At 49.9% G+C, this 27652-nt stretch overlaps 2 protein-coding genes across 4 annotated transcripts; one reads left to right on the plus strand and one right to left on the minus strand.

Moving 5' to 3' along the window:
- Positions 1-77: 77 nt before the first annotated feature.
- On the plus strand, positions 78-7946 carry ZNF668 (zinc finger protein 668). Its single transcript, XM_052635794.1, has 3 exons — positions 78-130; positions 5431-6099; positions 6532-7946. Exons 2-3 carry the CDS (start codon positions 5453-5455, stop codon positions 7736-7738), a joined length of 1854 nt encoding a protein of 617 aa, XP_052491754.1. The 5' UTR covers positions 78-130; positions 5431-5452; the 3' UTR covers positions 7739-7946.
- A 6208-nt stretch (positions 7947-14154) lies between these two features.
- On the minus strand, positions 14155-26445 carry STX4 (syntaxin 4). 3 transcript variants are annotated; one of them, XR_008201469.1, is made up of 12 exons: positions 26187-26445; positions 25898-25999; positions 25685-25784; positions 25474-25548; positions 24673-24743; positions 22926-23034; positions 22778-22854; positions 22069-22206; positions 21075-21185; positions 20874-20969; positions 17528-17816; positions 14155-14243 (listed from the first exon to the last, which is right to left on the minus strand). XR_008201469.1 is itself a non-coding variant. In XM_052661281.1 (11 exons), exons 1-10 carry the CDS (start codon positions 26214-26216, stop codon positions 20892-20894), a joined length of 891 nt encoding a protein of 296 aa, XP_052517241.1. In that variant the 5' UTR covers positions 26217-26445; the 3' UTR covers positions 16494-17816; positions 20874-20891. The 3 variants fall into 3 exon arrangements, 2 of the variants coding, with proteins under 2 accessions (XP_052517241.1, XP_052517232.1); XM_052661281.1 differs by lacking the exon at positions 14155-14243 and having other exon boundaries at positions 16494-17816; XM_052661272.1 differs by lacking the exons at positions 14155-14243; positions 17528-17816 and adding an exon at positions 20568-20778.
- Positions 26446-27652: the final 1207 nt, after the last annotated feature.

Raw genomic sequence — 27652 nt, forward strand, 5'->3', positions numbered from 1 at the left:
CCCTCCCCTTCTTCCCTCCCCCACCCCCCCCCGCTGGGTCCTAGCGCCTGCCCCTCGCTGGCAAAGTCCCGGGCTCTGTCGGTGAGAGGAGCTGCAGCTGACGCCACGGAGCCAGCCCAACTCTCTTCAGGTAGGAAACGCCGGCGGGAAGATGCAGAGATCCCTGGGCAGCCCCAGTGCAGACGCAATCCCGCAGGCCTCAGTTTCCCTTTGGGTGCCTAGGGCGGATGGGGTTGGCCTGGCGCGAGCGGTGCGGGCGGGGCGGGAGGAGTGCGGCCCCGGGCGGGCGCGGGCGGGCTCCAGGCCCAGTGGGTCCTAGAACCCGCCGGCTGTCCCGGCGGGGCAGCAGCGGCTGACGCCTGGGCTTAGGCGGCACGGCTGCCCGCGTAGTGCCGTGCGGACCCGAGGGTCCTAGAGCCCGCCATGTTGCGGGCTTTTGTCCCAGGCGCGCTGCCCGCCTAGCACGGTCCCTGGTGCCGGCGGCCCCCCCGCCCCGGTCGAGGGCCTGGCCGCCCCTCCCGCGGTCCTAGAGAACGCCATCTTGCAGGCCTTTGTCCAGGGTCTGGCCTTCGGTCCATTCATTTGTTCATTCTGTCATTCTTCGTTCACCTTTTTGCTGTGTTCTCCGAGGCCACGTTTTCCCAGGGCATTTCCTGAGAAGAGCGAGCCCAGGGCCCTGCCATGTGGGGTTGTCTGTCTGGCAGAGGCGCCGACACGTAGACAGTTGCAGGGAGCAAGAAGCACAGGGCTCTTGGCCTAGCTCTTGGCTCTAACGCCCTTAAAACTCCCACACGCCTTAGAGACCCCATTTTACTGATGAGGAAACTGAGGCCCAGAGCGCCATGGCGCTCTTACCTCTACTGCCTGTTAAGTCTTCCTGAGGACATTGGGGAAGCAATTTATTTGAAGAATCAGAAAGAGTTTTACCACTGGAGAAAGCAGAGGGAACTGCATATGAAGATGGATTTAGGTGGGGAAGTTTGAGAATTGTAGCTGGAGCTGAGGTCGCTGTCGGGAGGGGCACACTGCCGCTAGAGGTGAGGCCAGAAAAATGGGTTGGGATTACATTGTGGACTGACCAGATTGGATGCCTAGGAGACAATTAGCTCTCATCTCTGCGTGGTTCACAGTTCCCCATCTGCCATCTCACCGGATCCCTCAGGGCCTGTGAGGCCTTTTGGTAACTACTTGTTTAGACGTTGGGAGACTGAGGTCTGAGAACATTAAAAAAGTGGCTCTTCACTGTCCCTGCCCGCAGGGTTTAGCTTAAACTCGGAATTAAATCTCTGGATCCCTGGCGATAAGAGTCTGTTCAGGCAGCAGGAAGTCATCCCTCTCCTAAATCCAGTAGTAAACAAAGATAAGGCTCCCACACCAAAGCAGTGAATCCACTGGGATATTTGGACCTTGTGAACTTGGAAAGGCAGAGAAATTCAGTACAAACTCCTGTTATGGGAGAGGTGGAAGCTAGAGACCTGGGTTCAGATACTGTCTCAGAGGTTGATATGTTCAGTTTGTTTTGGGGCACCAAACATGGTTCTATTTGTAGAGGGTACAAAATAAAGGTACCTAGCTCTGTGTCAGCCTAAATGCTTGCTCTGGAGACAGAGAATTAACAACTGAACCATAAGATGTGTAAGTGCTAGCAAAGCAATAATCAGGGGACAGAGCAGAAGTTTGGGAGGCAGACCACCTGGCTTTGAGTATGGGCTGTGACCATGACTCATTACTTCCCTTTCGTGTGCCTCAGTATCCTTGTCTGGAAAATGGAGGAAAATGGGGAAAACACTACTTAACGTAGTCTGTTCAGTATATAATAAGTCTGTTATATAACAGGCTCTACCAAGTCTGACTGTAACCAAAACAAACAAACAAATGATAGCAGACTGGGGGCACAATGGAAGTTTATTTCTCATGGTTCTGGAGGTTTAGGTGTCCAAGATCAAGGTGCTGGCTGATTCAGATCCTGGTGAGACCTCCTTTCTAGGATTATATATGTGACCACCTTCTAAGTTCTCACATGACCCTTTCTTCCATGCCTGCACATGTTCATTCATAACAAACTCCTAGGCAGTCGTGAAGCTTAGCTTGAGTAGTACACATAAAATGCTTAGAATGATACCTGGCCCTTGGTAAATTTGCAAGAAATGTTATCCAGATGAACAACACGAAGGAGATTAAAGAGGAGGGGAACAAAGAGTGATTAGCAGGGATGCAGATAGAACTAAGAAAGGTGGTCAGGGACTTTCTTGGTGGTTTAGTGGCTAAGACGGTCCTCCCATTGCAGGGGATCCGGGTTCGATCCCTGGTTGGGGAACTAGATTCCACATGCTGCAGCTAAGAGTGCGAATGCCACAACTAAAGATCCTGCATGCCACATATAACACCTGGTGCAGCCAAGTAAACTTAAAAAAAAAAAATTTTTTTTTTAAGTGTCAGGAAAACCCTCTTTAAGGAGGTGACAGGGAGCTGAGACCCAAATGGAATCAAAGAGATAGCTACACACAGATCCTTGGGGAATAGTGTTTTTAGCAGTGGACACGGTTAGTGTGAAGTCCCTGAGATTGGAAGGAATTTAGGTCTTTGAGGGTGGAAAAGGGGGAACCTGTGTAGGTGGAGCCAAGTGAGCCAAGGAGAGGGGAGTGGGAGATGGGATAGGCAGGAGTTAGGTAGTTCAGGGCCTTTCTGGCCATGGTCTTTGTCTTGGGAGCCCTGGAAGGTCTCATGGTTTGGTTAATAAACCTTAAGTAAATGAAGAACTGTAGAGAAAGAGCCCAGCCCAGTTCAGTTCAGTACAGCCGCTCAGTCGTGTCCGACTCTTTGTGACCCCATGGACTGCAGCCCGCCAGGCCTCCCTGTCCATCACCGACTCCTGGAGTTTACTCAAACTCATGTCCGTTGAGTTGGTGATGCCATCCCCCCATCTCATCTTCTGTCATGCCCTGCATGAGTTATTAGCTATGTGATCATGAGTTAATCACTAACCTTCTTGGAACCTCAGTTTTGTTTTTAATAAATTTATTTATTTATTATTTTTGGCCGTGCTGGGTCTTTGTTGCTGTGCACTGGCTTTCTCCAGTTGCAGCAACTGGGGGCTACTCTCTAGTTGCGGTGCTCGGGCTTCTCATTGAGGTGGCTTCTCTTGTTGCGGGGCACAAGCTCAATAGCTGTGGCGCACAGGCTTAGTTGATCTGAGCATGTGGGATCCTCCCAGGTTGGGGATCAAACCCGTGTCTCCTGCATTGGCAGGTGGATTCTTAACCGACCACTGGACCACAGGGAAGTCTAGAACCTCAGTTTATTTGTCTGTAAAATGAGAATAAACAATCCTGATCTCAGAAAGCTATGAGAGAATAAGGTAGCACGTGCAGCAAAGTGTCTGGCTCTGATAAAATTCAGTAATTGAGGGTAGTAATTATTATCGCATTGAGCCCTGCCCAGCCCTGCGAAGTAAGTCCTGTTACTACCTCCCTTTTTTCAGATGAGAAAAATTGAGGTCCTGGAGCAGGAAGTACATTGCTCAGGGTCAATGTACAGCTAGGAAGCGAGCAAGCGAAGATTCAAAGCAAGGCAGTTTGACTTCAGAGACTGCACTTAACCACAAAGCTACATTGTTTCTCTGGGCCTCAATCCCTTATCTGAGAAAGAAGGGTAATGATAGAACTTATCTCCTGGTGCTCATGTGAAGTTCAAATGAGTTAATACATGTAAAGAGTTTAGGATATTTTCTGTTATTTAGCAGGCGCTCTGTACATGTGAGCTCTTATTTTTATTAAGGAGACTGTTCAGACTGTCCAGAGATGATCTGGGAGGGAGGTTGTGAGAGCCTCATCCAGGGATAAGCAGATCCCCTGAAAACTGTAGGTGGAATTCAGCCCTGGGGAAGGTGGGGCCTCAAACCCTTAATTCAACTTCCAGTCCTAGAATTTAGTGAGAAAAGTACAAAAACCAAGCTGGGGGTGGAACAGAGCTATGTAGGATGGGGCCAAAAACCAACGGGAGATGCAGGACGAGCTTCCTTTGGGAAGTAAGGCTCCAAAAGGAAGGATTGGTGAGATCTGTAACAGCCAGGAAAGACCTGGGAACTTATGTGGTGTGATGGAAGCCATGGGAAGTTCCTGAGTAGGGGACTGAGCATTACATGGCACCTTAGGGAGAAGACTCTGGCTGCCTGTGCACGCTAGACTGTGTGTGTAGGGGACAGGAATGGAGGCAGGGCCACTAGGCAGAAGGATGCTGATTCTAAAGATGCACCCCTTGCCACTCTCCATCAGGGACTCCTGCGTCCTCCCTGGGTCATAAATTAAAGCCACCAATCCCTGAGGTATAGGATGAGGAAACAAGCCCAGAAAGGAGAATCCTGACCTCCCACCTCGCGGTCCACCTTCTGGGCACACCTTGCTCCCCTCCCCTCTCCATAGCATTGTCCTCCCCACCCCACCCCCTGCCCTGGCTGCCCCCAGCAGCTGCTGCAAGCACTCCTTAAGTGGATCTGCTATAATCCTCTTCCCTTCATCCCCCAGGGAGGATGAGCTGGTGTTAAGACTAATGTAGCCATTAATCCTATTTCCTCCCATCCATGATCCCCAGGAGCAGCTGGGTGGAGGGTGTCTGGACTCTGAATGGAAAAAGAAGGGGTGGCTACAGCCGGGTGTCCCAGGAGGCCAGGCCAGAGCAGATACATTGAGTAGGAGACAGAGGCTTCTAAGTTCTGCTAACAATGACTCAAGCTGCTTGGAGAGTAACTGAGCTCCCCATTACCAGAGCTATGGGAGCAAGAACCAAAGGGCCATTCCAGAACAGAGGGTGGACCAGGATTCCTATCCGGGGTGGAGTATCGTACAGCTGTGCAAGGCAAGAATTCTGTGTGAACAGTTGTTGCCTCTGAGAGCTAACCAACCAGAAGGGAAAGACAAAATAAACATGCTGGGGACCTACCCTTCCAGACAGTTGATGCCAATCACCACATTTAGCCTGCTGGCCCTGCCCTCCTCTGGACCCTTGTCTGTCTTTCCTGAGAACTTAGAGACCTTCAGGCCAGACTCACATCTGGGTAGCCTCCATGCCTGCAGCCTGGCACAGGTCTTGGATGCTGAGGTCAAGAACTTAAAGATGGTGAGATGGACCAAGCCTGGGCCTTCTCTGAATGCCACAGGGCTTGGAGAAGCCCAGAAGCTGGGGAGAAAAGTACCAGTGAACATTTGGATGACCCCAGCTTCCCCCCTCAGCTCCTCTGAGGTCACCTAGTCCAGCCCCTTTCATCAGTGAACGGACCAGAGGGGCAACAGGAGCACAGACAGAAAGGACATGCACCCGGGTGGGACATGCAGATAAGAGTTCCTTCTGAGGCCCTTCTGAGGGCTTTGGTGAGGAGAGAGCCCTTGGAGAATTCGGAAAGGGGTGTGGCTCCTAACTTTGCTTCTCTTGCAGAGAAGATCCGCCCATCGAGGCCATGGAGGTAGAGTCTCCGGAGGACCGGTCCCCAGCCCCGGGCTACAAGCGCTCAGGCCGCCGCTATAAGTGTCTGTCCTGTACCAAGACGTTTCCAAATGCACCCCGGGCAGCACGCCATGCTGCCACGCATGGGCCTGCAGACTGCACTGAGGAGATGGCCGAGGTGAAGCTGAAACCAGAGACAGACCCCAAAGCAGAAGATGCTAGTGGGGACAAGGTGTCAGGTGCAGCGGCCAAGCCTCGGCCCTATGCTTGCCCGCTGTGCCCCAAAGCCTATAAAACAGCACCAGAGCTGCGCAGCCACGGGCGCAGCCACACGGGCGAGAAGCCCTTCCCTTGCCCCGAGTGCGGCCGCCGCTTCATGCAACCCGTGTGCCTGCGCGTGCACCTGGCCTCACACGCTGGCGAGCTGCCCTTCCGCTGTGCGCACTGCCCCAAGGCCTACGGTGCGCTCTCCAAGCTAAAGATCCACCAGCGCGGTCACACGGGCGAGAGGCCCTACACCTGCGCCGACTGTGGCAAGAGCTTCGCCGACCCCTCGGTGTTCCGCAAACACCGGCGCACGCACGCAGGCCTGCGACCCTACAGCTGCGAGCGCTGTGGCAAAGCCTATGCAGAGCTCAAGGACCTTCGCAACCATGAACGGTGAGGGAGGTGGACTGGGTGGGGGCGGCTGAAGGGGTTGGGAAGAGTGCACCAATAGGTTAAAGGCGTTGAGTCCCAGAGAGCCGAAGGAGCCAATGGGAAGGCGAGTGAGGCGGATCTATGGGAGCTGGAGGGTAAATCTGGGATCTGATTGGCTTGGGTTCCTAGCGTGCAGGGAAGGGGCAGGGCTTGAAGTTGGGCTGCTCCTAGGGTCTTTGGTCCGTGCAAGAGGTGCGAATCGGGGCCGGGGTCTGTGGCCTGCAGTGACGGATCTGGAACCTACACCTGTCCTGAAGGCTTTTTACTCTGGGGTACAGCGCTGTGGCCCCTAGACCAAGGCCCCAGAGAGGTTAGGGGGCCCTAACTTACAGACAGGAGCGGGGGTCAGGCGATGGGCTGCCACCTTCACACTGGGTCTCCGCACTTCCACAGGTCCCACACGGGCGAGCGCCCTTTCCTCTGCTCAGAGTGCGGGAAGAGCTTCTCCCGCTCTTCCTCGCTGACTTGCCACCAGCGCATCCACGCGGCGCAGAAGCCCTACCGCTGTCCAGCCTGTGGCAAGGGGTTTACGCAGCTCAGTTCCTACCAGAGCCACGAGCGCACGCACTCAGGCGAGAAGCCCTTCCTGTGCCCGCGCTGTGGCCGCATGTTCTCCGACCCCTCAAGCTTCCGGCGCCATCAGCGGGCACACGAGGGCGTGAAGCCCTACCGCTGTGAGAAGTGCGGCAAGGACTTTCGGCAGCCGGCCGACCTGGCCATGCATCGGCGGGTGCACACGGGCGACCGACCGTTTAAGTGCCTGCAGTGTGACAAGACATTCGTGGCGTCCTGGGACCTCAAGCGGCACGCGCTGGTGCACTCGGGCCAGCGGCCATTCCGCTGCGAGGAGTGCGGGCGAGCCTTCGCGGAGCGAGCCAGCCTTACTAAGCACAGCCGGGTGCACTCGGGTGAGCGCCCCTTCCACTGCAATGCTTGCGGAAAATCCTTCGTGGTCTCATCCAGCCTGAGGAAGCACGAGCGGACCCATCGAAGCAGCGAGGCCACACGGGCTCCCGCGCAACAGGAGCTGGTGGTGGAGCTGGCACTACCGGTCAGCATGGCTGGCGAGGGCTCAGCCGCCCCAGCATCAGGGGCGGCGCTCGGAGACCCTCCAGCTGGGCTGCTGGGGCTGCCCCCGGAATCGGGTGGTGTGATGGCTACCCAGTGGCAAGTGGTAGGCATGACGGTGGAGCACGTGAAGTGCCAAGGGGTTGGGGAGGCTCCTGGTCCCATGGGGGCGGCAGGTGAGGTGGGGGTTGAGGAGGTGGATGAGAAACCACCCCAGTTTGTGTGTCGGGAGTGCAAGGAGACGTTCTCCACGCTGACATTGCTGCGACGGCATGAGCGCTCACACCCAGAGCTCCGGCCCTTTCCCTGCACCCAGTGCGGCAAGAGCTTCTCAGACCGGGCTGGGCTACGCAAGCACAGCCGCACCCACAGCTCTGTGCGCCCATACACCTGCCCCCACTGCCCCAAGGCCTTCTTGAGTGCCAGCGACCTGCGCAAGCACGAACGCACCCACCCTGTGCCCATTGGAACCCCCACGCCCCTCGAGCCCCTCGTGGCTTTACTAGGAATGCCTGAAGAGGGACCAGCCTGAGGTCCAGGTCCCCTCTGCCACACTCCTGGGAACCTTGCCCCTATGAGGTGCTTCCCGAACCCCAATTTGCCCCAGATCACTCTTAGACTTCAGATCCATCTCTGTGCCCAGGCAGCTAGCTCATCTTCCTGACAAAGCTGGGGACAGTGGTGGCCAGTAGCAGTTGGCGGGAGACCTGGCTCCCTCCAAGCACCACTCATTAAAGCATTCACTCAACACTGGGTTGTCTTCTGTGTTCTGGTTGGGGGTAAGTAACAGAGGAGTTTGGGCACCTGATAAGGTTTAGTGGAGATCCCTGGACTGACAAGTTAGAAACTAGAAGGGTCTTTGGGTGCATTGTTTTCTCTAAATATGTTTTCAGAATATCTTGTGATGAAGAGTTCCATGGTCAAGTGAGTACCAGGAATTCCTGTACCTTCTTGGGAATTCTTGGTGATCAAAGTATATTAAAGTCATTGATAAGTCCTGCAATGAACAAATCTGTTTAGCTTTCTTTGGCCCATACTTATTTAACCTTTTACTGAGAGTTCTACTTCTGTCTTTTTACAGATAATAAACTGAGGCCAAAGTTATATTTCCTGTAAATTACAATAACAGACTAGAAAATATACTTGGAGTCCCATTCTCAATAACAACAAAACCCATAAACTAGATAGGAATAAAGCTCACACAAAAAAAACATACAAACCCTACATGAAGAAAATGGTATCTCTATCCTGAAGGATAGAAGACCTAACTGAATGAAGACATACCATGTACCTGAATGGAAAGATACTATTAAAAGCTGTTGATTCTCAGTTTAATCTTTAAGTTCATTGCCATTCAAAAGGATATTTTTAACATAACTTGAAAATCCTAAATTCCTGTGCAATATATATTTTCAGAAACAGTGGAGGTGATGTATTTAACACTAAAGTAATTTTTCAAAGACCAAAAATGGAAAAACAAAAATGAGGCCCTATAGTATAAATTGGTACAGCCTCTCGGAAAGATGATTTGATGTTTATCAAAAGTTAAATGCTTTGTGATGTATGTGATCATTATACTGTACACCTTAAACACAGTGCTGTATGTCATAGCTCAGTAAAACTGAAGAGGAAAAAAGAAGCAAGCAAACACATTTTTTAAAAAGTAAAAGGACTTCCCTGGCAGTCCAGTGGTTAAGACCCCTCACTTCCAATGCAGAGGGCATGGGTTTGATCCCTGATTGGAGAACTAAGATCCCACAAGCCATGCAGCACAGCCAAAAAAAAAAAAGCATACACTTTTCGACTCAGCAAATAACACCTCAAAGAATTTACACCACAAATTTCCTTTTCCAATTCTGTGACAAAACTGAAAACGAAAGATTGTTCAGTGCAGCAAAATGTGTGATGACTGGGAACACCCTCTATGTCCATTACAAAGGACTAAAAGCCACTGTAAAATACATTATGCAACAGTTTTTTAAAAAATTAGGCTTATCAATCTATGTCGTTGAATAATATCCAAAAAAATGTCAAATGAAAAAGTGCAAAGCAGTGTGGTTAGTATCCTCCCATTTGGGCTGAATTACTCATAAGTGCTCAAATTCAAGCGCACGGAGGAGCCTGGTGGGCTGCAGTCCATGGGGTCGCTAAGAGTCGGACACGACTGAGTGACTTCACTTTCACTTTTCACTTTCCTGCATTGGAGAAGGAAATGGCAACCCACTCCAGTGTTCTTGCCTGGAGAATCCCAGGGACGGGGGAGCCTCGTGGGCTGCCGTCTATGGGGTCGCACAGAGTCGGACACGACTGAAGCGATTTAGCAGCAACAGCAGCAGCAAAGTATTTCTAGGAGGATACTCAGGAACTGATTCTGAACTATAAATTCCAACTACTAGGGCCTTTCACAATTATAAGACAAAATAAAGCAAAGGTCACAGTGAACCAGATCCTCCTTTCCACACTGTCACCTGTAGACTTGGGGGCCACCAAGTTGGCAGCCTTAGCAAGTGTCTGGTGTTCAGGCCCCCTCCAGCCCATGTGCTGGTAGCACCTGAAGCAGAAGTAGTAGGTATCACCTTAGTGTCAGGGACCTCACGTCCATTCTTCATAGCAGAACAAGGTGGCCACATGGCAACAGCAGGGACCAGGGTGTAATGGCTGCAGAAAGAGGGCACCAGTTTGACCAAGGACACTCACTGGCCATACTCACACCCAGAGCAGGATAAGCACTGTCCCCGGGCCTCCTTCCTGTCCAGGCTGGGATCAAAGTCTAAGGGTCCAGGAAAGAAACAGACATCAGATTGGGAGACTGAAAGTAGAACTTCTGTTTACTACTGACTTGATTTTTGGCCTCGAGCAAGATGATTTATCTTGGGGGTTGGGGTGGCATCTTTCAAAAATATATTCGTGTAAAGATACCATATGGGCTTCCCAGGTGGCATAGTAGTAAAAAATCATCTATCAAACAGGATACTCAAGAGATGCAGTTTCCATCCCTGGGTGGGGAAGATCCCCCAGAGTAGGAAATGGCAACCCACTCTAGCATTCGTGCCTGGAAAATCCTGTGGACAGAGGAGACTGGTGGGCTCCAGTTCGTGGGATCACAAAGAGTACTGGGCACAAGTGAGCGTGCGTACGTACACACATATACACAAAGAAACCATATACACTAATCGATAGATCTCCCTGGCTATCTATTTACAATGAAGGATGGAGTGGGTTCCCCGAATGTTTGGAAGAGACCCACAACTCCTGCTCCCTTTCTGGGCCCAGACAATCCGCCCATCCCTTGGTCCCCCTTCTCTGACACCCCCAGCATCCTATACCCAAGTTCCTGCTCCCTGAGGACTCAGGGACTTTCAAAAAAATTAACAGTGTTATTAAAATAAAATTCATGGAGAAGGAAATGGCAGTTCACTCCAGTATTCTTGCCTGGAAAAGCCCATGGACAGAGGAGACTGGTGGGCTGCAGTCTATGGGGTTACATGACTGAACATGCACACACATGAGGCGGGTGGAGGGAGATGGGTTGGTAGCAATAAACTGGCAAAACAAAAAAAAAATTAATATACCCTACAATTAACCTGTCTGAAGTATATAATTCAGGGGGTTTTAGTATATTCACAGAGTTATGCAATCATCATGATCTAATTTTAGAATATTTTCATACCCTCTAAAAGAAACTCCATAGCTGTCACTTCCTATTGATCCCAAGCCCCCATTCCCTGACAATCCTTTACCCTCAGCGCTAGGCAATGGATAATGTGCTTTCAGTCTCTCTAGATTTGCCTGTTGTGGACATTTCATGTAAATGTAGTCATACAATATGTGGTCTTTTGTGACCAGTTCTTTTACTTAGCATAACATTCTCAAGGCTCATCCATGTTGTACTGATAGTTTGATCAGTTCTTCTTTCCTTTTTATTGTCAAATAATATTCCATTGTATGGATATACTACTCTGTTTATCCATTCATCAGCCAAAGGACATTTGGGTTTCCATTTTGGTTTATTATGAGTAAGGCTGCTGTGAACATTCATGTACAAGTTTTTGTGTGGACATCTTTTTAAATTCTCCGTGTATATATCTAGGGATAGAATTGCTGGATCATATGGTAACTCTATGTTTAACCATTTGAGCAACTGTCAGGCAGTTTTCCAAAGTGACTGCACCATTTTACAGTCCCACCAACAAGGTACGAATGTTCCAATTTCTCCACATCTTCATCAACAGTTGCTATTATCTGTCTTTTTTATTACAGCCATCTTAGTAGGTGTAAATTTGTGGTTTTGATGTGTATTTTCCTGGTGGAAAATGATGTTGAGGATCTCTTCATGCACTTATGGGGCATCTGTATATCATCTTTGGATAAATGTCTGTTCAAATCCTTGGCCCACTGTTTTCACTGGATTGACTCTGTTGAGTGGTTAAGACTTATGTATTCCAGATACAAGTTCTTTATGATTTGCAAAAATTCCTTTCCATTGGGTGGGTTGTCTTTCTACTTTATTGATGGTACTCTTTGAAGCACATTTTTTAATTTTGATGATGTCCAAATTGTCTATTCTTTTTCTTATTGCTTGTGTTTTGAGAGAGACTTCCCATGTGGCATTAATGGTAAAGAACCCACTTGCCAATGCAGGAGACTTCAGAGACATGGGTTTGATCCCTGGGTCGGGAAGATCCCCCAGAGGAGGGCACGGCAACCCACTCCAGTGTTCTTGCCTGGAGAATCTCATGGACAGAGGTTACTGTCCATGGGGTTATAAAGAGTCAGAGATGACTAAAGCCACTTAGCACCACGCACTCACGCATGTGTTTTGAAAGCCATATCTAATAACCCATTTTCTAATCCAAGGTCATGAAGATTTATGCCTTTGTTTTCATCTTAGAGTTTTATAAACATTTACAAAGTTTATAACTTAGTTATAAACTTTATAAATTAAAAGTTTAAAATCCATAAAAGTTTTTTTTAATAAATTTAAAGTTTTTATAGCTAAAAGCTCTTCTGTTCAGATTTTTGACCCACTTTGAGTTAATTTTTGTATATGATTTGAAGTAAAGGTCCAACTTCATTCTTCTGCATATGGATATCCAACTATCCCAGTTCCATTTGTTGAAAAGCCTATTGTTTCTCCAGTGAGTTGTCTTGACTTCCTTGTTGAAAGTAAACTGACTATAAATATGAGGGTCTATTTCTAGACTCTCAATTTTATTCCCTGGGTACATATCATTCTTTATGCCAGTATCACACTGTTTTGCTTACTGTAGCTTGGTAGTAAATTTTAAATCAGGACATGTGAGCCTTCCAACTTGTTCTTTCAAAATTATTTTTGTTTTTCTAGATCCCTTGCATTTCCATATGAATTTTAGGATCAACTTGTCAACTTTTGCTAAAAAGAAAAGGAAACTGGCTGGGATTCTGATAGGGATTGCACTGCCTCCATAGATCAATTTGAGGAGTATTGTCATCTTGACAATATCAAATCTTTTGACCCATGAACATTTGGGTGTTTTAAATTTTATTTAGATTTTAATTTCTCTCAACAGTGTTTTATAGTTTTCAAGAGTATAAGTCTTACATTTCTTTTGTTAAATTTATATAGAAGTATTCTTTCCTTTTGTTGCTATTGTAAATGGAATTATTTTCTTTCTTTTTTGGATATCTCATTGCTACTGATGAGAAATACAATAGATTTCTGTACATGTTCCTATATTCTGCAACCTTGCTGAGCTGGTTTATTAGCTCTAATCTTTTTGTGTATATGAATTCCGAAGGACTTTTTATATACAAAATCATGTCATCTGTCAAATGAGGTTGTTTAGTTCTTCTTTTCCAATCTGGATGCCTTTTATTTATTTTTATTGTGTTTATAATTAGCAAGTTAAGGGAATTCCCTCTTATTCCTAGTTTCTTAAGCTTTTTTAAAAATCAAAGTTGTTGGATTTTGTCAAATGTATTTTCTGTGTCTATTGAGATGATCAAAAGGTTTTTGTCCTTTATTCTATTAACAGTCTTTATTATTATGACATTAACTGATTTTCAGATGTTAAACCAACCTTGCATTCTTGAGATAAATCTCACTTGTAGAGTCATTTTTATATATTGCTGGATTTTGTTTGCCAGTATTTTGTTGAGGACTTTTACATCTATGTTCATAAGAAATAGTGAGCTGAAGTTTTCTTTTCTTGTGATGTCTTTGTCCCCATTTTGTTATCTGCATAATTGCAGACAGCCTGACTTCTGGCCCTCACTTTTCTTCTGTCCCAACTTCCTTTAATTCCCTGACTCTGCCAGGACTGTTCCAGGTAGTGAATGCATCTTGGGAATGCAAAATCATAGCCCCCACTGCTAGGGCAATAGCTGACATCACTCCTTATCATGGATTGCAGTCATCATCCCTTCCCCAGCCAAGTGGCTGGATAAATTAGAATTCCTCACAGGAGAAAACTCTACCACCAGGGCCGGAGCAGGGGTAAGGGAAGGCAGCAGACTTTGTAGGTGGGGCAGTGATTCTGGATTCAACCAAGGAAATTTGGTGACTTGTTCTCAGTTACTTATGCATAACCCACTCTCAGGCTTCCCAAATGGTGCTAGTAGTAAAGAACCCACCTGCTAACACAGGAGACTGTAAGAGTCTCGGGTTTGATCCCTGGAGGAGAACATGGCAACCCACTCCAGTATTCTTGCCTGGAGAATCCCATGGACAGAAGAGCCTGGCAGGCTACAGTTTATAGGGTCTCAAAGAATCAGACACAACTGAAGCAACTTAGCACAGACAGACAGCCCACTTCAACAAAAATCCCTCTCCCTGGAGCCTGCCTTCCATTTAAGTCCTATCCCAGTTCTGACTAATCTCTTACCTGTTCTTTATACTCAGCAGGCTCCAGCCATGCTGACCTTCTGTTGATTTGTTTCTTCTCCGTCTTGGAACCTTTGCACTTGCTCTTTCCTGGGGATGGAACCCATCACCCTAGATTTGCCCATGATGTTTTCTGTTCTTTCACGCCTCAGCTCAAATCTTGCTGTTTCTACTGCTGCATAATAAATGACCACAAACTTAACATCTTAAAAACAACATATATTTCTTATCAATGGTTCTGTAGGTTCAGAAGTCCAGGCTCTGACTGGGCTTCTACTTAGTGTCTCACAAGGCTGAAGTCAAGGTCTTGCCCATTGTGAGCTTTTATCTGGAGGCTCTGGCATAGAATCCACTTGCAGACTCACCTAGGGGTATTAACAGAATTCAGTTCCATTTGGCTGTAGTACTGAGGTCCCTGTTTCTTGGTTGGCTGTCAGCCAGAGGTTTGTTCTCAGTTTCTGTAGGCTGTCTATATTCCCTGGCTAGGAGCTCCTCACTCTTCAAGGTCAGCAATGGTGCATTGAGTCCTCCTGCTTCAAATTTCTCTGACTTCTGTCTTCCTCTTCTGTAGCTAGCTGGAGAAGCTTCTCAGCTTTTAAGAGCTCATATGATTACATTTAGCCCTTATGAATAATTTAGGACAATCTCCCTGTCTCAACAGATTGGTGAACTTAATTACATCTGCCAAGTCCTTTTTGCCACATAACATTCACAGAGATTAGGGCATGGAATCTTTGGGGGCCATTATTCTCCTTACCACAGTTCACCCTCTAGGCCTCAAAGGTGCACATCTGTCCCACAAGCAAAATGCATTTACCTCCTCCCAGGGTCCCTCCAAGTCTCATCCCATGGCAGCATCAAGTCAGAGTTAAAAAAAAACAAACTCATAAATCTCATCAAAGCAAAAGTCCCAAATCTCATTATCTAAATTAGATGCAGATGAGGCTCTGGGTATAATCCATTCTGGCGCACAGTTCCTCCCATCTGTGGACCTATGAATCTAAAAAAAAACAAGTCATGGGAACTTCCACGGCAGTCCAGTGTTTAAGACTCTGTGCTTCCAATGCAGGGGGCTTAGGTTCAATCCCTGATTGGGGAATGAAGATCCCACATGTTGTGCCATGCCACCAAAAAAGAAAAAGAATGAAACAAGTCATGTACTCCAACATGCAATGCTGGGACATGCATTTTTTGTTGTTTAGTCTCTAAGTTGTAACCCACTCTTTTTCAACCCCATGGACTGTAGCCTGCCAGGCTCCTGTCCATGAGATTTCCCAGACGAGAGTACTGGAGTATGCTGCCATTTCCTTCTCCAGGGGATCTTCCTGACCCAGGGATTGAACCTGTGTCTCCTGCACTAGCAGGCAAATTCTTTACCACTGAGCCACCAGGGAAGCCTGGGACATGCATCAGATAATAGTAATAGACATTCTGGTTAAAAAAGAGAAGAAATGGAAAGCAAAAATGAGTCATTGATCCAAAGCAATTTCAAAAACCAGCTGAGCAAATTTCTTTAGCTTTCCAGGCCTAAAAACAATCCTCCATAGTTTTATTCTGCTTTCTGAGCTGTCAGTTCTGCTCTTTGAATTAGTCACCTTCCCTAAGAAGCCATTCCTGACTATCTTTTACAACAGTAATTTTTTTGTCACAACACACTGATTAATTTTTTAATAACACATATCCTGGTTTGGGGATGTCTTGACTATTTGTTTATTTTTAATATTTATTTGTTCACTTTATTTGGCTGAGCCGGGTCTTAGTTGTGGCCTGAGGGACCTTTCTTGCATCATGCGGAAACTTTCTTTGCTGGGGATTAGCTCCAGAGCACGTGGGCACAGTAGTTGTGGCTTGCAGGCTTAGTTGCTTTCAGGTATGTAGAATTTCAGTTCCTTGATGAGGGATTGAACTCATGCCCCCTGCCTTGGAATTGCAGACTTAACCACTGGACCATCCAGGAAGTCCCACAAAGATGAGTTTTAATGAAACTTGGTGGCTTAAGGGTCTTGTCAGTTGCATCTTTCACTGGTTAAAAATTTGGATCAGGGAATTCCCTGGGACTCTTCACTCACACTGCAGGGAGCACAGGTTCAATTCCTGGTAGGGGAACTAAGATCCTGTATGCTGCACAGCACAGCCAAAAATGCGTTCTTTTTATCATTTGCCTGGAGTTTCTATATTCTCTTCCATTTCTGCTTAAAAAGTGGCCAATTATTTTCTGAATCATCTTCCTTATAGTAACTTGTCAGATGCACCCAACAGCAACCAGGGCATGCTACTAATATTCTCTTTCCCCATTTTTTTGCCTAAATCTCTAAACTCAGTTGGACATTATTTGTACTCTTAGTTCTATTTCCAGCTTACAGTTTAAACAAATGCTAGTTTCCTCACCAGCCACTGTCCAGATCCAAAGTTAATGACACACAACTCAGGTTTTTCTTTTTATTGTAGCAACACCTCACTTCTGGCTACTACCTCTGTAACAGCTGAACTAGACTTATGATAATGTGGTAAAAACCAACCTCCAAATATCAGCAGCTCCCAGCAGGAGAAGTTTCTCATTTACATTATACCTCATTTTACAGGTGGGCTACAGATCAGCTTCATGTCCTGTTAATTCTGGGTTCCAGGCTGAAGAAGTCTTCATCTGGCAATTGACAGGTTCATGGCAGAGGAAAAAGAGATGGGAAACCGCCAGACTACTCATTGGTGCTTAAAGCTTCTACTTCGAAGTGGTGTCTTAATATCTACTCAGATTCGAAAGCATGTTATATAGCCAAGCCTATTGTAAGTGGGCATGAATGTATAATCCTCCCCACGTGAGGGGCCCAATAGGAAGAACAGCATATATTTGGAACAACAATATAATCTACTACAGGGCTGTACCAGAAACGTCAATCACTGAGTTCAACCATTCTTCCTTCATACACACTGTGCTGACGTGTTTTGTACCTTGTAACATCTCTCATACGTCCTGTGTATTCGCTAAGTCACTTCAATCGTGTTCAACTCTTTGCGACCCTATGAACTGTAGCCCACCAGGTTCCTCTGTCCCTGGGATTCTCCAGGCATACACCTTGGTCAAGGGTAAAATCTTGACTCAAGGTCAAGGTCAGACAATTCCCAAGTAGGTCAATGTAACTTGACCTAAATCAATCAGGTCCCTTTTCTTAAGAATCTGAACCATGAAATATTCAGTGGGTGAGGAATAAGTGGAGAACTCTACAGCTGAAAGGTTGTGATACAAGATGGATTTGGAAAAGCCACAACTCACACAGACCATGTTCCTTAAAAGTTGGGCTGACAGCAGCACCCAAGCCAGGATTTCAGTGAAAAAACCTTCCCATGGCCCCTCACTCAGGTTGATTTCTCTCACAGAAGGGGTATACACAAGGGAACTTGTAAAACCTCCAGTTCCTGGGTCCACTTGCCTACTAGGTCTGCTCCAAACCTGCCACTCACCTGTTCAGAAACCTTCCATGGGTCCCCACAGCCCACCGGAAAAGTTCAAATTACTGAACCCGCCATCCAAGCCCTTGCTTGGCCGTCTAGCCAACTCTTCTGAGAAGTTCTAGATGGCGTCCTGAGACAAGTAAGCAGCATTTTGGGGGTGGCGCTGTCCAGCACTGCCAAGCAGAAGGCACATGCTCTACGTGGACACCCAGCTGCGTAGACGTCGCAATCTCCGCGTCGGTTTGACAGTCTCTGTCAGATCCCGGTAGGCGCCACGGGTTGTCAACTTCAGTTGATTCTGAAGACAGAAAAGTGAGAGAGTGGGTAAAGGCGACCAACAGAACAGGATTCCGCTGTAGAAGCAGGCCGTAGGGGAAGAGATGGAGAGTGGAGAATCATGGAAGCCCAGAGTCCAAATCAGTCTTCTACTGAGGCAGCATCCAGCCAGTCTCGCAGTTTCCCCACTGGGTGGACATCTAGAGTGTTTGCACGCTGCTAAAAACGAGGGGCTTCTTCCTGCAGGCATATAGTTTCTTCTGTACACAGGGCACAGGACCTCAAGCAGGACTAAAGCGTGGGTACACTCCCAGACTCACTCCCGGACTCTCTAGCAGCCACAAGTTCCGGCTGCTAGGGGGGCGGTACCCGGCCACGCCTTCTCGCGTGAGGTCCTGAGCCCCTACCCTCATGGGTCTCTCCCAGGCCAGCCCCCTTCCGCCTTATTAGGCGTATTGATCACGCCCCTTGAGTTCTGTGATCCAATCGCTTTTCGGTGCGCCTGCGGTCTCGCTTTGAGGCCCCGCCCACATCTAATTGCAGTTTAATTCCGGATGCTCACGCCTTCAGGACCAGGAACTTTTAGGTCCGCTGGCCAATCCGAGCGGTCCGTTTTCTAAGTGTCAGCCCGGCCACCCCCTCAGCCACGCCCCGTACGCTCGGTGCCAAGTGTACACCTCGGACCTGGCGCAGGCCCCGCCCAACCGCCGCTTCCGGGCCACAGGGAGTCGTTGCAGGCAGGCGCCCAGCCTCGGGTAGAGGCGGGGCAGGTCCGATCGCACGCCACTGCGGCCCAATCCCGCCCCCCCCCCCCCCCCGTCCCTTCCCCAGCCCGGGTTCAGGAGCGGGGCCGAGTCTGCACCAACTTCCACTGGCTCTTCCACTGGCTCTTCCACCGTCCCTTCCTTTGCTCGCGTCGCCCCGGCTTCCACGTGTGTACCTCGTACTTGGCGGCCGAAGCAAGCGGTACAGCTGGGCAGCCAGGAGCAGCAGCGGCAACCAGTGGGATCGAAGGTGGGATGGGACAAGGCGGCTGGAACCCCGCCCCAGACCTTGGTCAGGGGTCAGGCCCTGCCCCATTCCTACCAGGCTTCGGAGGCAGGAGCCCTGAAACCAAGTGTCTGGGGACGGGCGCTACATCCAGCTCCAGAAACCAGGCATGGGGCTTGGAACTCTTTAGAAATTTCGAGCTGGAGTCTGGAACTCAGGTGAGTCACAGAAACTCGGCTCCTCAGCCTCCTCTACCCGCTTCAGCCACAAGACCCCTGAGAAACAAGGTGTGGGCTGATTCAGAGTGCCTCCCTCTCTAATCTGAACTCTTATATAAAAGGCAATGCCACACCAAGTCGGGAGAGGGAGCGGTGGGCAGATGACTGGGAGATTGGCATTGACATATATACACTATTGTTTTGGGGTTTTGTTCAGTTGTTCAGTCGTGTCTAACTCTTTGCACCCCATGGACTGCAGCATGCCAGGCTTCCCTGTCACTATTGTTACACTACCATTACTATGTATAAAATAACTAAGAGAACCTACTGCACAGCTCAGGAAACCCTATTCTTTGCCCTGCAGTGACCTTAAATGGGAAGGAAATCCAAAACAGAGGGGATAAATGTATACATACAGCTGATTCACTTTGCTGTGCAGTAGAACATTGTGCCTGGAAAATCCCGTGGACCGAGGAGCCTGGTGGGCTGCAGTCCATGGGGTTGCTAAGAGTCAGACATGACTGAGCGACTTCACTTTCACTTTTCACTTTCCTGCACTGGAGAAGGAAATGGCAACCCACTCCAGTGTTCTTGCCTGGAGAATCCCAGGGACGGGGGAGCCTGGTGGGCTACCGTCTATGGGGTCGCACAGAGTCGGACACGACTGAGTGACTTAGCAGCAGCAGCAGCAGAACACTGTAAAGCATTCCCTTGATCCAGTGGTTAAGAATCCGCCTGCCAATGCAGGAAACACAGGTTCGATCCCTGTCTGAGAAGATCCCACATGCTTTGGGGCAACTAAGCCCCGGTACCCTAAAGCCTGTGCTCCACAACAAGAGAAGTCCCAGATAGGAGAAGCCGGTGCACCACAACTAGAGAGTAGCCCCTGCTCACTGCAACTAGAGAAAGCCTGAGAGCAGCAACAAAGACCCAGCACAGTCAAAAATAAGTAAGTTAAATAAATGAATACAAAGGAAAGAAAAGGCAATGGTATTTTCTGAGCACAAGGCCTGGCCTGTTGAACCCTCTGCCTGGCAATCTCTTCACTGATTCTTCCCATAACCAGCCACTGGACTCCTCGCTTCCCATTGGACTCAAGTATGGCCACCTCTGAGACAGGCCCTTCCTTGTCCACTGTATCCAAAGGAACAGACTCAGTTCCTTTTTCACAGTGCCTCTTCTTCTTGGCCTCAGGAATGCCCACAGATGCCACACACACATCTCTGTGTCCCAGCCTGGGCTGGCTCAGCCTCACTGTTTTGGGCTTAGGTCCTCACAATGCTCTTTCCCCAGGGACAGTACTGAGTCACATGTCAGTGTCATCTCTTCCAGGCCCCACCCATTCTCGTGGAAGAGTAAAAGGGCGCTGCCAGCCTGGTGTGGTCACCTGAGACAGTCTAATTTGAGTCTGTCTGCCTGGGCTGGGTCTGTCCTCCAGGGTGGCTGGGAGGTGGAGAGGCTGGACACCTGAAGGCCCTGGACCAGACTTTTCAAGGACACGCGTGCACAGGGGAATCTCCAAGCGTTTTTTTTTTTTTTTTTTTAATTTCTTACAAAACCACATGTCTCTGCCAAACAGGACACTGCAGGCCTTCCCCCAGGCACTGTGACCCAGGGGTGAGGCCCCCATGGATGAGTGGCTGCCGACCCCAGAAGAACTGTCTGCCTCTCTGCACAAGGCCACTGTGAGGAAGGGGTCTGGCTGGAGGCTCTGTCCAGCCCACCCTCAGCTTCTGGGAGAGAAGGAAGACCCTGGGTCCCTGGTGCTCTTAGTGTCTGCAAGGGAAGGTGGCAGAAGAGGGTCTGAGAGGAGGAGAAAAGGCTGGGGTCGGGTATGGGGCAGGCCAGGGGGCAGGCCCATGGTATCTCACCAAGAATATGCGGTGCTGTCAAATCAACGAGATGACAATGATGACCACCAGAATGAGGACAGTGACGGACAGACAGATGGCAATAAAGACTTTCTTCTGTGGGAGAGGAAGAGGGGTGGGGGGGTGGGTGTCAGGGAAACTCAGGAGTGGAGGGAGGGCCACCCAGGGGGAGGGGTGGCAGGGGGAAGGGCAGAGGCTCACCTTGCGCGCCTTCTTCTGGTTCTCCAGCGCCACCTTGACATGTTCCTGCCCACGTTCCACATAGTCAGCTGAGCTCAGAATGTTCTTCTCAATTCGGTTGATCATCTCCCCCTGCTCGGAAGAGGAGGCGGTTCAGGCAGGAAGGAATGACTGGAGGCGGAAGGCCCAGCAGCTCCTCTGCCCACCCCAACCAGAGGACTGAAGGACACTCCTGGCAGAGAACGGTGCACTAAGGAAGAGCTGGGGACAGGACCGCATCTGACAGAAGTCCACACGCCTGGGGATGGCTTCCAGGCTCCCTCCTACCGTATGCTCCCTTCTGTCCTGCGCCCTCGCCCCATACAATTTCTACTTTCAGTGCTGGCTGGGAGCGGAGCACCTTGACTGGCTCACAGAGGGTGAACTTATATCCCCTCGCAAATCTGTCTGAAGTCCCTTGTTCTTTAGGCCTGTCTCCCAGCTGCCGGAAAGCCCTCCCTGTCGCTGCCTCCTCACGGTACCACCGGCTTCAGATCCTGGACTCCTACAGAGTGAAATCTCTCCCTCAGGACTCCCAGCTGCAAAAGGGCACTGGGGTCAGCTCCCCCCAGATGGGGCTGGAAGCTCCCCTTATCATGAGATAAGGGCCGGGGGAAGAATACCACCTCCCACCCCATCCTTGTCTACATTTTAGGAGGCAGGCCCCTCTAGGGGGCAACTAAAGAGCTCTTAGGTGTGTAAGAATGGATTCTGTTGCTGGAGGAGGAGCCAGGGTTGGGGCCATACGTGGTGTGGGCTCCAGTTCAAGGGATGGGGTACAAGGTATAGAGCAGTAATCATCTGAGTAACTAAGAATGAAATCTGGGAACACAGCTAAGGATGGAAGTAAGGGCCAGTCTGGAGGGTAACAAAAGCCTTGGTGAAAGAGGCTAAGTGTGGAAGCAGGCTGACAGTCATGACACGCTCTCACATCTGGGGACTGGATCAAGTCCAGCCAGCGGCCTCAGGCACCCACCTGCATCTCCACTTCAGTGGCCAAAAAAGTGAAAATCTCATGAAGTTCACGGATACTGCGTTCCAGCTGCTGGATCTCACTGTGTCGGGCCGAGATCTCATTTAGGGCCTGTCGAGTCACTTGTGTGTCCTTCAGTATCTGCAGAGTGGACAGGAGCGATGGGACAGGTCACAAGGAAATCAGCGGCACGTTTAGAAGTTCCTGTTCAGCTTCAGGGCAGCCCTCGGGCCTAGAACTGGGGCCCAGGCCTTAATGAGGGATGCCAGGCCAGGCTAATATGTTCCATTCTGGGCCTCAGGATTCCCTCCATGAAAAAGGGCCAGGAGGGCTTCCCTGGTGGCTCAGTGGTAAAGAACCCGCCTGCTAATCCATGAGACACCAGTTCGATCCCTGATGGGAGAAGATCCCACCTGCTGCGGAGCAACTAAGCCTGTGCGCCACAACTACTGAGCCTGTGCTCTAGAGCCCAGAACCACAACTACTGAGCTCACAGGCTGTAGGGCCTGTGCTCTAAGAGAAGCCACTGCAAGGAGAAGCCCATGCACCACAACTGGAGAATAGCCCCTGCTCGCTGCAACTAGAGAAAAGCCTGCACAGCAACGAAGACCCAGCACAGCTGAAAATAAATAAATAAATAAACTTTTTTTTTTTTAAAGGACTCAGAGAGGATGGGGGGCCCAGCAGAGGGAGCCTGGTGGCGGCCACTCACATTGGACACAAACACCTCGCTCTGCCCGCTGTCCAGCATCTGCTCCAGCTCCTCGTCAGACACCATTCCAGCATTTGCTGTGAAGGAAAAGGCCGGGCTCAGAGCCGGTTGGGTCAGCTGACCCTGTGTGCCGGGCACCACAACTCACTGATCTTCAGCTGCCTCCGAATCCGCTCCACGTTCTTCTCCCGGTATTCAGACTGCATTAAGTTGCACTTGTTGATGAGCTCCACGAATTGCTGGGACAGGACCCCGTGCTAAGGAGGGAGAAGAGAAGCTGGGGACCCCTGGGAGGATCCCTGCCTGGTCTGGACCTCAGCAGCCCCTTGGGTACAATGAGCAAAGAGCATGAGCTCAGAGGTGCCTGTGGCCTTGACCTCCTTGAAAGGCTCCCCTGGTCTCTCAAAGTAAAAGCCAAAGCCCTTCCCAGGGACTACAAGGCCCTACAGGACCCGCCCCTTCCCACATTCCCTCTCTCAGTTTACGTTCCCCACGTCCCCACGCTGTCTCCCTCACTCGTTCCCTCCAATCACAGTGGGCTCCTGACTCCTCCCTGATCAGAACACAGCCCCATGTCAGGCCTCTGCAGTTGCCATTTCTTCAGCCCAGAATGCTTAAGCCCCACAGAAGCCTGGAAGTCTTTGTTCCAATGTCACCTTCGGAAGTTTTCTCCACCTTGTTGGAACCTGCCTTCTCCCGCTGTTCTCAATCCCTCTTCTCTTTTCCCTTAATACTTCTATTTCTACAATAATTGACTGATTTATTATGGTGACTCTCCCCACTGGAATGAAATCTCCATGAGGATAGAGATCATTTGTTGACAGCTGTTTCCTAAATAGCTAGAAAAGGGTCTGGCATACAGTAGGCCCTCAAAGAATATTCGTGGAATGCTTGCTGAACACTCCCTGCTTAGACTAAAGGTGTGCCAGGATTTTGCATTTCCCAGATTTTGCAGGCCCACCTGGGCACTCAGCCTCTCACACAATGACTACCGCAAGCCCCCCACCCCCCATAAATGCCTTCCCTGCTTGTCCATTTTCCTGATGTCTAAAATCTGCTCATTCCTTGGAGTTCCTTTCTCCAGGACACATCTGCTGTCCTGGGTTCAGTTGCACCCTTTCAAGATGCCCAAATTGTGGAGGGGCAGTTCTTGAGGCACTAGCCTACTATGTTCCCCCCTTTGTTTGGCAAAGTAATAAAACTACTCTTTCCTTCTCTTCCATTAAAAAAAAAAAATCCCCAAATTGTTCAATCTTCAATCTGGGGTCTTTGCTGATTTCTGGGCCCACCTACTCCAACTCTGACCTCCAAGAACTCCAAACTATGCCTCTCTGGGCACCCAGAGGACACTGCTCAGACCATTTCAAATCTCCTTATTAAGATGATGATTCAGTGACCTTCCCTACACACACACACCAGGGAAGTTCCTCTTCCTGACTTCTTGAATTCTGTCCTTGGGGCAGAGGATGTCCCCATCACATGGGTAGGAAACCACCCAGTCACTTGACTGCACCCTCTTTTTCCCTGGGCAGAGCCATTAACTACCAAGTCCTACCTGAGTAATGTCTTTGTCATCTATGCAAGCTTAACTCCCCATCTTGGCTTCTAGAAAGTATATCTCCTACAGCCAAGCCCAGATCATGTCTGGGGTCTCAGCAACTTCTCACTGAATGGAGGAGAAGAAGGCAAGGTGTTATAATGGATTGGAAGTCAGGAGACCTGGGTTCTTAACCTTGGGGTAAATCCTTTTTTATATCTGTGCCTCAGTTTCCTCATTTGGAAAATCATCAGGTTGGATTTAATGATCTCTAAGAGCCCTGCCTTCTTACATCTGCCATCTAATGATCTATTGAACACTTGCTGAAATGTCCTACTTCTGGGAATAATGAACCCACCTGGGTTTTTCTCATTCTTGTGTTGACGGAGTTATAATTCTCATCAGCTTCCTCCTTCTGGGGCTCTATGGCTGTGGAAAGACACAAAAGTATTGGTAGAGGAGGGGGTTTGACCTCTGGCTTCTGAAATTCATTTGGGGACTGGGACCCAGCCACGCAGCCATACAATAGAGAGAGATACAATATCTCCACAGGGCTTTTTTTTTTGAAATAAAATTCATCATAAATGACTACTCTTGAGCCTCTGACAGGCAAAAGTATATTTTTCTTTGCAATAAATACATCAGAGAATTCCCACATTTTTGGAGAAGGTTCCTAACAAAACCCACATCTTCCCACCCAAAGAATACACACTGGGCAGCAAGAATTGTAGGAGTACAGATGATCCTTGCACAACTGTGTGGGTCCACTTATACCTGAATTTTTAGAAAATAAATGCATACTACAGTACTACACAATCCACGATTGCATGAATCCACCCTTGCAGAACCTGGGATGTGGACGGCAGACTCTACAGTTATATGCAGATAACGACCTGAAGGTGGAGGTAGCAACGCTAACCTCTGCCTTGGACAAAGATCAAATGGAAATGGTTTCATTATAAATAAGGGAACTTGAGAGGCAGGCATATGCTGTGGAAAGAACTTTGGACTGGAAACCAGGAGATGGAGATTCTAGACGTTGGCCTGCTGTGTGACCTGGATATATATCACTGGCCTCTCTGGACCACACACTGCCCAGAAATACCAGGAGTTGGGCAGGATCAGAGGAAAGTATCTGGCTAAGGTCCTAGGAGCTCACCCTTCAGCTGCGCGCGGATGTCCCTCCCTAGCTGTTTGATCTCGTCACGCAGGTTCTGCAGGTCCTGCTTCATGCCTAAACAAGAGAAAGCCATGATGCCCAAATGGCAACCTCTACCTCAACAAATCTCCCTGGCCACCACCTGTGTGGAACTACAACCCCCACAAGCCCTCCGGCTGAGCATGCGTTCTGCACCCGGGGTTTCACTCACTCTCCTCGGGAAGGGGCGTGGCCAGGATGGTGACCTGCTGCTTCTCCAACTCTCGGACTTTATTCTCTAGCTTGACGATAGTCTGCCGAATTGTCCGAACCTGGGGACGATGACCGAGAGGGCTGAGGGAGATGTGGGCGGTGCTGCAGGCTGCTCTGCTCCTCGGGCCCTCCAGCCCCCTCGTGAATCCAGGCCGAGACTCCAGCCTCTTACCTTCTGGAAGAACTCATCGTCCGGGCTCCCCAGCCGTGCAGTACCCGGGTGTACCACCAGCGCGACTCGCTCCTTGTCTTCATCGTCCGAACTGTCATCCCCCTGCCAGGGCCGGGGTCACTGGCATCACTTCCTTGCTACTGCTCTCCCCCAGTAGAACTCACGGGCTTCCGGGACTTTCCTTCCTAGCCCACAGTCATCCCTCCCGGCCCCGAGGACCAGGAGTCCTGCATTCCAGTAGACCCCATCCCGTCCACCCGTCCCCAACCCTGCTGCGCCAAATTCTCACCTGCCTCAGCTCGTGGGTCCTGTCCCGCATGGCGGCCCGAGATCCCTCTCGCCGGCGCCGGAGCCCGGCGGGCCTCAAGATTCTAAGTTTGGAACTCCCGTACCCAACTCACACTCTGACACTCCTCTCCGCCCTCACCCTGCAGACCCCAAACCCTCCCCCAAGAGTCGCTAGAGGCTCTGTCCCTGGCACCATTCACAGTTTCAAAGGGAAGGAGCCGACCTCGGGGACCCCCAAGATTCCACAGGTTGGAATTCCCTTTTCTTCCCCCCCGCCCTCTCCTGTAGCCTCAGCCCCGCCCCCTCTGGAAAGACTGGAGCATGCGCACCGGATCGCGTCCCTTCCCCACCCCAGGGAAAGGCCGAGGTCGGAAGCCTCGGCGCCCCGAACGGAAGCGAAATTGCCAGGACGTGAGGACCCGCCCCCTTTGCCGGAACTATCGCATCTTCCAGCGGAAATCTAGTTGCCAAAAGGGGTGGGAATGCGTCATTGGTACGTGATCTGTGAGGCCCTCTCATTTCGCATCACCCCATAGTGCAAACCCCCCCCGCGCGCGCGTCATGTGACCGGCCTGGTCCCAACCTCTCAGACCACGGAACGTGACGCTTCGACTGTCACATGTCTCGGCCCTGTCAACTCCATCTCTGGAACACCTATCTCCCCACGACGTCCTCGGCACCCCGCGCCCGAGTTACCTCTCTTCAGAACCCCCGCGAGGCGGGGAGGGGGCGCTGACTACCCCCCAGAGACAGTGGGTGGTAGGACCCAGGCTGAATCCGGCTTCCTTTCTTTTGGGTCCGCGAGTGTGGGCAGACTGACGACTTAGAATTTGGAGCTGTCAACATCATGAGACCTTGAAATTCAGAAAAGAATAAGATCCAGCGTCAGAATTGCAAGATTTTGTAGGCAGAGCATCTGGGGGTGGGAAGTGACCTCACCCGAGGCGGAACTCTCTTCTCCCGCATACTCCTGGCACAGTTTCTGACAGGTGGGCGGCTGGCTGGCGCCCGGCTTGAACACTGCAGTCCCGCTGCACTCACCACCTTTGAGCAGGGCATTTCAGGGCAGCTCGGGCTTAGAAAAAAGTCTGTTACATTGAGCAGCATGTCACTTAGACAACCCCCTCCCCAGACCCCCACCTTGCACTGGGGGGTCTACCCTCTGGAACCCACAAAAATATTCCATATTATCGTGGGCTGTGAGTTACTAAAGTGAGGCCATGATTGTGGACAGAGGAGCCTGAAGGGTTACAGTCCATGGGGTCACAAAGAGTCGGACACGACTGAGTGACTAACACAAATTGTAGCCCACCAGGCTCCTCGGCCCATATAATTTTCCAGGCAAGAATACCAGAGCGGGTTGCCATTTCCTCCTCCAGGGGATCTTCCCAACCCAAGGATCGAACCAGCATCTCTTGTGTCTCCTTCACTGGCAGACAGATTGTTTACCACTGAACCAACTAGGAA

This window comes from Budorcas taxicolor, chromosome 2 (assembly GCF_023091745.1).
Source record: "Budorcas taxicolor isolate Tak-1 chromosome 2, Takin1.1, whole genome shotgun sequence".
Lineage (NCBI taxonomy): Eukaryota > Metazoa > Chordata > Mammalia > Artiodactyla > Bovidae > Budorcas > Budorcas taxicolor.

Bases quoted from the DNA above. Each gene is read 5' to 3' on its own strand.
- ZNF668 (XM_052635794.1), top strand. From the start codon at position 5,453: ATGGAGGTAGAGTCTCCGGAGGACCGGTCCCCAGCCCCGGGCTACAAG. The intron at 6,100-6,531 runs GTGAGGGAGGTG...GCACTTCCACAG, and splicing joins GACCTTCGCAACCATGAACG to GTCCCACACGGGCGAGCGCC.
- STX4 (XM_052661281.1), bottom strand. From the start codon at position 26,216: ATGCGGGACAGGACCCACGAGCTGAGGCAG. The intron at 26,000-26,186 runs GTGAGAATTTGG...CGGCCCTGGCAG, and splicing joins GGACCCACGAGCTGAGGCAG to GGGGATGACAGTTCGGACGA. The intron at 22,207-22,777 runs GTGAGTGGCCGC...TCCACTCTGCAG, and splicing joins GCGAGGTGTTTGTGTCCAAT to ATACTGAAGGACACACAAGT.